Here is a 12281-nt window from a genome sequence, read left to right as displayed (position 1 = left end):
ACCTGTGATGTTATTTCAGAAAATAACCACAATTGCTACTCTCACCTCAGCATAGCTCCCAGTTCTGTCAATTCGATGAATAATATCAATATTAATGTTGCTTAGGCGCTCCGAAAAGGTAAGAAACTGAAAAAAAAAAAAAAAAAAAAGAGACACATTTCTTGCTCAATTCTGAGCACAGCTCCTCCAAATCTCTTTCGATAGCACACACACTGCAAACAGAAACCCCACTTCTAAAGGCGGGCTGCCAGATAATACTCGTCAATACCAGCCCTCGGTCAGGGCAAAACGCCCAGCAGCAGGACTGACCCTCTACCCCGCCCCTGCAAACCGGGGCTCGCAGCCCACGCGTCTGCACAACACGGTGACAGCGATGCACAGAAATCTACCTAGATTTGAGCAAACTGCCCCGCTCTCAGTCTTCCCGAAACACCGCCCCGGTTAATTTCACTGAATTATTTCCTACGCTGGGAAATAATTCACCGACGCTGTCCCGCTGTCGGGACCTTGCAGGGCTGAGCAGACCCTCAGATGCCGCCCACCCTCGCGACTCCGGCCGCGGTGCCGCTCCGGCAGCCGGGCACGACCGCCGAACTGACAGCGACGGCGGAAGCCTGAGCTCCGTTCCCCCGGCCAGCAGCCGCGGCCGGCGGGCGCTCACCCGGTGCGTGTTGCCCGACTTGTGGGCCGCGGGCTTGCTCTTCATGGCGGCGGCGGCCCCGCGGCGCGTCCCGCACGTGCGGCCCTAGGCGCCGGGCGCCGCCATGCCGGGCACGGGCTGCCGGGAGCAGGGCGGGGCCGCCGGCGGAAGGGGCGGGCGGTGCCGAGCGGGACCCGTGCCCCCGTCTCGCCTTGGCTGCGAGCTGTGGGCAGAGCAGCCGCGCTCGGCCGTCGTCTGTGCGCTCTGGTGTAGGGCGGCGGGCTGGGGCACCTCGGTACCGGGGGACGCTGCGACGGTGCGCTGGGAAGAGCAGTTTGTGCTATGGCGGGGCGGAGCGCAGCCCACCGCACAGCATTGACGGCTCGTCCCGAAACGGCCGGTGCCCAGCTCCCCGATCGTAGTAGTGATTTTTGTCAGGACCTCAGCAATTTAAACAAAAATGCCCGTCGCAGACAAAGTACATGGAAACCAAGCCCTCGCACCAGAGGAAATGGTTACGGACTGGTCATTCCTTGCAGCACCACGGCTTGTGGGAGCCTCTGCCTGCGGCTGCAGTTGCAGGAGGGGAGGGACGCGTGAGCGCGGTGGGAGATGGGCCTGAGGCTGGCAGGAGCTCTGGTGCGGGCAGGTGTAGCACGGACAGCTCGGAACCGTGCGGCCCTCCGAGGCTGCGGCTTGCCCAGCGTGAGAATTCGGCCCTGCCGAGCCCGCCCGTCCTGCCTGCTGCAGGCGGCTCACGGCCATTCCAGAGACCAGGCTTGCAGGCTGCTCAGACGGGAAGACGTACAGGCGGATGGGAGCGCGGCTGAAGTTCACGAGCACGTAGAGACCCACAGCTTCGAACACCCAACAGGTTAAACACTGCCAGGTGCAGCTAGAAAAGTTGCCTACGGGCAGGCAGTAAGCCATTAACTTGATAGTCATCTGGACAGCTAGGGAAACGTGCTTGCTTCAGCACCTGTGGAGTTAGAGCTACTGAGACAACTTTAAACCTCGTTCTTCTGTTGTAGAAATAGAAAAGACTTATGGTGTTTACATTAGATGGGAAGAGAATAACTAATTAGGCATTTAAGTTTGAAAAGGTTGGCTTAAGTGATTTCAAGGCCGTATATCTCCATAGAAAGTGAAGACAAAAGCATGTTGCGAGGTCTAGATCCATAAGCACTTAAGCACCAATATGGATCTGTTTAAAAGCACAAATAACTCCAGAAGTGGTTAGTAAATTCACTTACGATGTCTCCTACCTATCATATACTTGTGGAAAACAGTCTACAAGATCCTTTTTTCCATTATGAATAGCATCTATAGCAGAGCTGTAGAACTTCATGGGATGCATGCACTACAAAATCACCCAAGGACATGAGCAAAATCTAACATTCATGTGCAGTAACAGGGAGAAGAGCTCAGGTGTGCTCTGACTGTGGCAGAAGTCATCATCAGCAAAAATAAAATACTTCAGAGGAAGTTTTTAAAAGGCTAAAAATGCTTGTTTTGTGTCTGCAAATTGGCAGTTTCTCAGAAGATTGAGATAGGGTAGACCTGCAGCTGCTGATTTGCCTGAGAGTTTCTGGTTGCAAGAGCTACTCATGGATTGCGTGTCAGCCAGCACTGAATACTGCATTTAGAGTTACATCTGAGTGAGCCTCAGGCTAATAGCCCAGGTATCAATACCACTATGGCCAGGGCAGTAGGTCTGGTGCCCCAGCTGGCAAGGTTCAGTGACCCAGAAGGGCCCTTCCCCACTTTTATATGAGCTGCAGCTATGTTAACAATATCTTTACTACATACGCTCCCCTCTGACTGCAATGCCTTAAGCCTCAGGACTTATTCTTTTTCTTTTCCAGTAAGAGATGAGGTTTTCCCAGCTCTGGGCAGGCCCCAGCTCCAGAACCATGTAATTATCTGATGGTCCCTGCCAGCAGTTCTCCTTCAGAAATTTATGCTACCGGCATTAAACATTACAAGCAGATGGCCTTCTGAAGAGTAATTGCCTATTGGTAGTAATACCTGAAGAGGTAAGTAGAGGAAACCTTTGTGAAATAGTATATGCATGTCTACCAAAGTAGTCACCAATTGAGATCTAACTTCTTCAAACACACATTGTGGGCTACAGCTACCAGTTCCTGACTCTAATCCATCAGCACTCCTGAAACAGGTCTGAGATTCTTATGTCTACTCCATTATATAACAAGATCATAGATGAGCAGAAACAACTGTGAATTAGACCTACCAACTTCCAATCTTGGATGCCCAAAGCTAGGTTGCTCAATCAATATTAAATACACTAAACAGTTATTTGAGCTGGTTGTGAGCCCAGAAGCCACACAGGTGGCATGCAGTGGCTGAGGTGGATGTGGCTGTAAACTACTGCATCACAGGAGCTTTTCAAAATCATCCTGTAGGGAGAAGCTGGCATGAGTTGAAGGCAGGTTATATAAGTGTATCATGTAGTTTGGTGTTTCTTTCAACTGAAGCAAATAGATTTATCATTTTTAAATTTGTCTGCAAAGTAAGATGAGTCCTTTGTAACACAACAATATATTTTCACTGCCAGTTTCCTCCTCAGCTTCTAGCTGGCATTTTGCCTTGCCTTGCGGCAGAAAACCCCACAAGATTATGTAGGATGTTGTTGAGAGCACTTCAAAATCAAAGCAGACAAGATACTGGAATCCTGTTCTGCAATGTGGTGGAACTGTCTGGCCACATTTTTTCTAATATGCCTGAAGCATAGAGATTCTGCAAATAATGCAACTCCAGGTCAATGCTAGCTGAGTCGTAGAGAGAATTTCATTGGGAGAAGGTGAAACCCTTAGGTTTGCTGATCAGACAGGGTTGGAACAAGGGGCTGGAATTTAGATCCCAGATTTTCTCTCTGCAATATCATAAATTTAGGGACTTTCCTCACAGAAAGGGGCCCTGACAACCTGTTTCAACCCTTGACACAGCTAGGCCAGTGACTCATCTATTTCAAGGCAGGATCCTGCTGCAGAGCTGAAATCGGGAGCTAGTACAGCTCCATCTCTTGAAGTAAACTGAACAGCACCAGAGCACAGGGACTGTCCATACCAATAGATCATTAATACAATCCCTGGCACAATTTTGCCACAATTCATGCCAGTTTTCTGCCCAGTGGGAACCCACACCTGGAATTTTTTTGGGCTTTGGCTTTCTGGTTTTTGTTTGGTATTTTTTTGGTTGGTTTTTTTTTTTTTTTTTGTGTTTTTATTGTTGCTGTTGGTTTGGTTTGCTTTTGGGGTTTTGTTTGTTTTGTTTTTGTTGAGGGTTTTTTTTTTTTTGGTGGAGAAGAAAGTCTTAGAAATGATTTGTGTTAAAAAGATAAAGAGATAAAGGGTCTGATTTCCCCACAGACCACTTGTGTACAGACAGCCCCTGGAGAGGAAGGGTTTGCTGTGGTGGCTACTGCTGTTGTTCCACATCTACTGCTCTGCCACAGCAGCAGAAGCAGAACTGGCTACAACCTTGTTGAAAGCAGCAGCAATTGAAGCAGCAGAAGGAGGATTCACAGGGGAATCATGGACCATGGAAAGAAAAATCAAAAGGTGGGATGAAGTCTTGTTCCCCGAAAGAGATATGAATGCTCTCCTGCATTTCAGGCTCACCATTTAAATGAGGGGCATTTGGATTTGACAGAAGCCATTTGGATTTCATGGCTGTCTGTCATGTGTCTGGGACTACTAACAGTCTGTTTACAGCATGCCATTCAGGGCAAAATAAGGCCAGGCTCACTGAAAGGAATGGTATGTTCCTGGCATTGAATAGAAGGTAATGTACAAAGCAATTGGTACTGTTCTTCATATCTCTGCATCCATCTCATTCATGCATTGAAAGTTAGGTATGTAGGTTTGATGTTTTGGCTAATTAATTTGCTGCTTTTTGTTTTCTTAATTGAAGCTTCAACTGTCGTAGTATTCATGCAGCTGTAACTTTGCTTTCAGGTTCCAATAGAGTCAGTACTGCCTTATCCGTTCTTGATCTCATAGATCCAGGAGACGTAGTGTACAAAAGCTGAAACACCAAAGAAAAGGCCTATAATCTCAGCTCTGCAATGTACTGTAAGAAAAAACATTTAAACATACATACCCTTAAGTTGAGACTTCTAGGAAGCAGTCTAATTTTGATGTGTACTGTTGAGTGAAATATTTGTGGGTACCTTAGAAAAGTGGAAGAACTTACACAACATCAAGAGACAAAACAGCCCTTCTTGGCACTTCCACTGTGTCATAAGCTGCTGGTATCAGCTGCTAGATTACAGGTTTATGAGAAATTTCCAATATTGGTCTATATAAAACAGAAAAAAAAAAAACAACAAAGCACCAAAAAATCAAACCATACCAACCTACCAACTAGCCAACCAACCAATGAACAAATCAACCAACCAAAAAAACACAAAAAAATTATTTTATTTTATTTTATTTTATTTTATTTTATTTTATTTTATTTTATTTTATTTCATTTCATTTCATTTTATTTTATTTCATTCCATTTCATTTCATTTTTTGATGCTTTAGAGATGTTGCTAACACTAAGAAAAAAAATAGGGCTGTCCCTTCTTATCATAAATTTAAGTAAGTTTTTGGACGCTCCTGCTGCTTTAATACCAATTTCTGTATCTAGTTTATGATCAAATCAAATAGGAACCATTGAAAGAACTGATAAAACAAACATACTGAAATAGATCCCTGTATAAAAAGTGTGTAGGTGGAGACTGACACTTGACTAATAAAGGAAAAGGAAATGAGCCTCAACCTCCACATAAGAGAGAAAACCCGAAAGACTCTGAAGCAGATGAAGTCCTGGTAGCTTGAACTGGGCAAGCAGTTACCACAGGGGTGCAGTTCACCTCTCTGGCTATAGCTACTGGCTGCACAGAGAGCTATACTTCACCTGGTGTTCATAGCCAGTACAAGATCACTTGCAGGGTGCCCACCAGCATCTCTTTTGATGTGAGATGAAATGAGCCCCTTTCAAATGATGATCAGCTAATGGTACTGTACAGATACAGAGCATCTTCTCTACCAAGAGATGGAGTCCCTTAAATCCAGCTGCAGCCAAAATGCTTCTCCTCAACTGCCATTTACTGCTGCACCTCCTTGTGCATCACATCATTAACCAAGTTTGCAAACTGCTAACACTATCAAATGGTATTAACCTGACTGTGCAGAAGCTGTGGAGGCTTTATGATGCTAGATCAATACAATTTTTTTGCCTATTTAAAAAAGCATGTTAAAGTTATTGTTCCCCATTGCCTTAGCCCCAGATCCACATTTTCATCAAAGCCCACTCACTAGTCTATTTGAACACGTGCTAACACTGGATAACAATACACTAAAGCAACAGACATTAATTTTAAGAGTCTTAGTGTGCCTGGATTAATGAAATCCTCCTGCCATGGAGTTTGGTCTGCCATGCAAGAGGCCAAAAATCCTACAGTGTATCCCAGCAGCATCTTGGGAGAGGCCGAGGATACTGGCAGTGTTTCCGCTCTCCAGAAAGAAACAGGGATTTGCTATTTGAAATGTCCAGATAGCATCAGAAATAGGTGTAACAAATCTCACATTATAGAGGAAAACAGAAGAAATAAACCAAGCCAAAGTCAACAGATGCAGATGGTTGGACCTGAGGGAAAAACCTCCTTCCTTATCTACTTTTGGTGATGGATGTTGCTTTGAGGATGTCTGACAAGCAAAGAAATTAAACACATAGAGCTGGTGTAAATATGCATAACTGCTTTCAAACATTTCCAAGCAATGTATGCATCTGTGTGATCTCAGCATGGGCAGCCTTGCCAGAGTGTAAAGTAGAACTGAAGACGATCAAAAAGGGGTTTAAAAGAGAGGCAAAGCAGTCAGTTCCTATAGACATTAAAAAATTGGAAGAACAAAGTGGATAGGAAACAGCAATTTTGGGGGAAATGTCTCATGAGACTGTGGGTCCAAAAAGAAGGGCATTCTTGCAGAAGTGTGAGAGCAAGGAGGAAGAGAAAGTTTCTTAATATGAAGAGATGGGGGTGGAGATGAAAGGATTGAGGGAGCACAGGGTTAGCAGTAGCAATTACAAAGAAGGATGGGAGGCAGATAATAAGGGAGATGTCAGAACTGGTGATAGACACTCTGGATTACAAATGGAAAAATAAATCAAAATAATCAAAAAGCTAGTTAGGTCACTGGGGCAGTGGCAGGCAACATTTTTCAGAGTATTTTGAAGTGGCAGAGTTAGGCTCATTTCCAGAGGCTCACTCTGTAGAAAATGCAAAGAGACGGGCTCCTCCAGGGAGCATATCAAAGCAACAGTTTCTTTCTGCAGAGCCCATCCCTCTCCTTCAGTAGGGAGCCAAACTGCATAACCAAAGTACCTACATGGTACCCCTAAACAAACATGTATCAAAATAGCATCAACTAGAACATGTGATCTGAGGTAGTTTGAATAGATGGTAGTGAAAAAAAAAAAAAAAAAAAAAAAGAGGGAAACAACAGAAACAAAATACAGAAGTTCAAAAAAATTTACTCAGAAAAAAAATCAATTTTTTGTTCATCATTCTGGTGAACATTTGACAGCCCTTTCTCATACATTAACTGCAAGTAAGCAAACTAGTTGAATTGTAATTCTGTTGATGCAGAATTGAACACCTTAAATAAACAAAAGATCCCAAAGCCATGGGAATAAAGTTCAAACATGTAACTTATTTATCCATTTGAGTTAAAGAAGTAAAATCTGTACCACAATTTTATTCCCATACTAATTGTTCTCATGAGCAAGTATTTATGTATGCTACATCTCACTGCATGGACAGTCCATAAATAAATTTTGAAATTTGTTCCTTTAGATGAAAGAGGAGAATTCTCCAGCAAATCCATTATGGACTCCTAATCATTCAGATTTAAATGTTCGGTAGTCAAGGTTAACTTAAGTACTTCCTTCAATCCTGGAGCACTCACTATTGATTTTAAAAGGTGTGTTGGTGTTAGTGAGTTACACAATATAAAGTTCCCTTCTCAAGACCATTAATTACATTTAAATTATTTTTCTTGCAAACTACATTCATTTGAATTTCAGTGGAATGTGAACATAGAAAAAACAAACAACTAAGAAGGTGTCATTCAAAATGTCAACACAAACCATGACTTTTATGACTCTTTGGCTCTTTTCTCCTTGATCTCTTTCTTTGCAAGTCACTTTCTGTCCTTGTGTCCCAGACATGCTAAGCATGAGAGGACAAACACTTCAAGCAAAAGTTGTTACACTGAAAGACTTCCTAATGATTAGGGTCTGAAGCAAAGACCTTTCCCAATTCTACACCTCTTCAAATATAGGATTTGGATAGGATAAGAATTGGAAATACTACAGACATTGAATTAGGGAACCAGGATTCTTGAAATATTTAATTTTTTATGTTTATGGTGTTTTTTTAAGACCTAAGACACTTTGCAAGTATCATTGCATCCTTGTTATTGCCCTCAAACAGAACACAGTCTGTGCAAGAGGCACTTCTATAAAATAACTACTGGAAAAAAGTTTCTACAAGGATGCTTGGAAATGTACCCTAGTGATATTATTTGAAATAAAGAGGTAACAATTATGGGACATCTCTGTAAAAGAAAATTCCTATGCTTAAAATACATGTGCCAGGTGACTATTTCTAAGAAACTCATCCAAATTTCACAAGGAATATTGATGATGATGCTGTTCCTCTGAATATCTTTTCAGGGTAATTATGTCATGTCCAAACACTATTAAAAGAAAAAGGGCTGACAGAAAAAGTAACTAAAAAGAAAGCTAAGAAAACCACTAAACAGGATTGTGAGAGATTGAGACATCTGGCCTGGTTTTGTCTGGGATAGTTAATTTTATTTTAGTATCTGGTACAGTACTGCATTTTGAATGTAGTATAAAATGAGTGTTGATAACACACTGATATTTTTATTGTTGCTAAGTTGTGCTTACCCTAAGCCAAGACAGTTTCCCATGCCAGTGAACAGGTGCACAAGAAACTGGGAGGGAGCATGGTCAGGACAGCTGATCTGAACTAGCCAAAGGTATATTCCATACCACAGAGCATCATTCCCAGTATATAAATTGAGAGGAGTTGGCCAGGAGATGCTAATTGCTGCTCTGATGTGGGCTGGGTATCAGTCAATAGGTGGTGAGAAATTGTATTGTGCATTGCTTGTTTCTTTTGGGTTCCTGCCACTCCCTTTAATTAAAATTATTAGTATTGTCATTATTATAAATATTATGACTATAATTTATTTTTTTAAACTTATTAAACTGCTCTTATCTCAACCTACGAGTTTTACTTTTTTTTTTCCCATTTCCCTTCTTCACTGCAAGGTGGGGGACAGGCAGTGTTTGAGTGGCTGCGTGGTGCTCAGCTGCTGGCTGGGATTAAACCACAACAGGAGCATTAAACCAGGAGAAGCAAATCCAGTGATGGTGGTAGTAAGGCAACTAGCTATACTATGCCCAGCAATTCAAAACAGCAGTGTTTGGAAAAGCACAGCAAGTAGAGGAGATTAGGGTGTATTCAAACGCCCTAACTGATGTTCAGAAATATGAAACACCATCAGCGGTGAGCTTCCTTTATACCACAATGCAACAGGCTTCTCAAAGTGACAAGTGATGCTGTATAGAAAGCAGTTGCTGCAATTAAAATCTTCCAAAAGTAAAAGAAGTGCATTTTTACTTGAAGTACTGCATTGTGAGAACAATCATACAGTCTAATTAGGAGTAAATGATTAATTTTGAGATGTTATTCCTAAAAATAAATGTGACATCAAGGATATTTAAGTGGTAGCTCCATGAACAGAGGAGTAAATGGAATCTAGGTCCTCATATCATTGTGTCTTAGTGTTGGTTGGCTTGTGAATTTAAGAAGATGGGAAGCTTTGCCTGCAGTTTTGTGTTTTTAAGGTCTTTCTCTCAAATGGTTTCACCATTCCCCTAACAGAGGTTCAGCTCCTGCAGCAGTGTTTCTTTCAATGGGAACATTTATGGGATCCTGCATTTTTTCCCATCTACTTCAATGCAACTGGTAGCTCCTTAATCTTTCTGAGTCCCCAGTCTCTCTAGATTTGGTGATGGTGCACTGTGGTCATTGCATGAAATGCAAACACCTTCCACATGCATACCTGTATATATATATATATATATATATATATATATGTACAGGGCTTGATCCCACATCCCTGATTTCCTAACAAATAATCCATTTTCACAGATTTTGTTTTGAAATGATTTTGTTTGTTTTCACCAACAGCCAGCTATTTTCTGTCAAGGTTTCCGAACTGATCCCTGTGTAAGCAGCAGAGAACAACGGTCAGTCCTGGCATACACAGGAATAAAATTGACCATGAACTGTTCTTGAGCTGCAAACTCAGCTCAGCTGGTGTAGGTACAGCTGAACCCCACACAGTATGAAATGAAGCAAAGAATTACTGGAATTTGGAGAGCTCCCAGGCTGCCCAAGCAAAATGTAAAGGGTCTCGCATCACCACTGAACAGTGGTCACCAGGCCTCTAGTGCTCTCCTCCCTCACTTACAGTTGTTTTTTGCCCATGCCCACATTTGCCTACAAGCAGAATAATCCCTCAAAGTCTATTATCACAACGTAGTTCAGAGAGATGGGCAGTATCTCTCCAAGTTCAGGGCTCAATATATTTGTCTCTTCCACAGGAGAAAATACATCTGATTGATCGCCCAATGCAGTGGCTCATCCATGTGAAAAATAACAGGAAGGGAATGTCCTTCCCTACAGACTTCTAATAGTACCAGTAGAGCTGTGAGTGGAAAAGAGCCCAATACAATCACCGGAAGGAACCATTTGGAATCCATAGGCAGTCTGGGGTTTGTTAGGTCAGATCCATGGCCTTTTTAATTTGAGGGTGATGGAGAGATGTGAATCTTACCCCTCTTGCTATTAAACACTGAATCTCACTGATGTCTCAGTAGATCTTACAAAAACAGTCACAGCAGTGGTGAGATGAGATGCCACATAAGGCCCAGTGGAGATGGGGCAAAAGTGTTACAAGAAGAAAGTGAAGGACACTCTGAGTTTGGAAGCCATTTACATATCTATTGTAGCAATGAGAAAAAGCAAATACTTGCAGTTCTGTCTCTGTTACACAGCACAAACCAATAGAGTTAATTTGGTTCCCTGTGTGAAAACATTTAGTCCTGTTCTCCAGGTTCACTTGCTGTGATTTAGAACCATACAGATTTGCTGCTTGTTCCAAAAACGGAAACATCCACATTGGAGGAGCCAGCCTTTCATGCCATATTGATCATGATGACATTTGAAAGACAATTTGCTTAACACTACTGGTAAAAGAAGCAAGGATGCCAAGTGAAACCAGAGTGATGTGCATTTCCTCATAGCTGCTTGTGTTTCACTTAAGAAACATGATTTGTTTTCCAGTACGTGTTATCACTTCCTGTGTTTACATTATGTCAAAAATTATAAAGAAGCCGAATCAAAATTGTATTAATACTGTGTAATTAATACTTTAAACGCATGTTATTGTTTGAATGGTTTGAGCAACATAATTCGTGAAGGAGTGCAAACAAAGGACACTGACCATGAAGCTCTGAGCAGCACAAGCTGTGGGTCTGGGCCAGAGCCTGTTTATATCCTTCCTGAAAAAAAAGGGATCATGTTTTTTGACAACAAATACTTTTTTTTTTTTTTTTTTTTTGACAACACCAGCTCATTGCATTGAGTGGGGATGTGCTGGTTTTGATTGAAGCTTTGCTTGGAAGGTTTATCATCTTTCACTTTGTCAGAAGTTGATTTAGGGCAAAAAGTTTAGATGATAAATAAATCAGTAGCCTAACTGGTAGGTGTAGAGCATAAGTTTCTTTCTCAGTCTTCCTCAGCAGGATGTCTGGAAGCTCTTACTCATTGTATAAGTAATTAGAGAGTAATTGGGCTACGGAGACTGATGCCCTAAACTGCTGTGGTGAAATTAGGACATGCCACTTGCACACCATGGCCATCTTCTGTCTCTTCAAGGACATTTAGACTCCCAGATAGGCATCTAGACACCAGACAAAAACAGACATGATTTCACAGCTCAACTTAATAATCCTGCCAGACCAGACTTCCACCTGCTCCCCCCTCTTCCAATATGCACTCAGAAATAACTCCAAAAGGCCTGCAATTCCAGACCTTCCAAGCAGAGAGAAGTGTTCCATCCTCTGTGCTTGGCTGTCAGTTATCTGGTCATTTTCATTTCTGTCTAGATACAGAAGGCTGCTGAAAACCATGTCTCAAAATGGTCAGATGCTGGCAGTTCAGAGCACCTTGAGCTGAACCCAGAGCACTTGCAGCAGACTACTTCCAGCTTATCCAGCTGTGGATAAGAGCCAGAAGAGGTTGGGCAGGAAGGAAAATTATTCTACCTTCCATGAAGGCAAACAGGATAATTTTTAATCCTCAAGGTGGTTCTGACTTTTACTAGTTAATTACCTCCAGCATAGCACTTTGCCAATGTACAGCTCAAGATGGAAAGCTACTGTGCAAAGCTTCTAAACTCTGCCACAACGTGTGCTGTGTGTGGCTGCACTGCTGTCAAGCACATCTGAGTCAGCTTTGGCGTCCTTTCAT

At 42.6% G+C, this 12281-nt stretch overlaps 1 protein-coding gene across 2 annotated transcripts in view; it reads right to left on the bottom strand.

The window, feature by feature from the left end:
- UTP20 (UTP20 small subunit processome component) overlaps positions 1 to 787 on the bottom strand; it is a 63137-nt gene extending 62350 nt beyond the window's left edge. For both annotated transcript variants that reach the window (XM_021552867.2, XM_077783577.1), the window contains exons 1-2: positions 662 to 787; positions 46 to 126 (exon numbers count right to left, since the gene is read on the bottom strand). In XM_021552867.2, coding sequence (XP_021408542.2) covers positions 46 to 126; positions 662 to 706 — 126 coding nt within the window. In that variant the 5' untranslated portion in view covers positions 707 to 787. The remainder of the gene's footprint in view (positions 1 to 45; positions 127 to 661) is intronic.
- Positions 788 to 12281: the final 11494 nt, after the last annotated feature.

Source organism: Lonchura striata, chromosome 5 (genome assembly GCF_046129695.1).
Source record: "Lonchura striata isolate bLonStr1 chromosome 5, bLonStr1.mat, whole genome shotgun sequence".
NCBI lineage: Eukaryota > Metazoa > Chordata > Aves > Passeriformes > Estrildidae > Lonchura > Lonchura striata.
The sequence above is the reverse complement of the archived record's forward strand: the minus strand, read 5'-3'. Positions and strand labels throughout refer to the sequence as shown.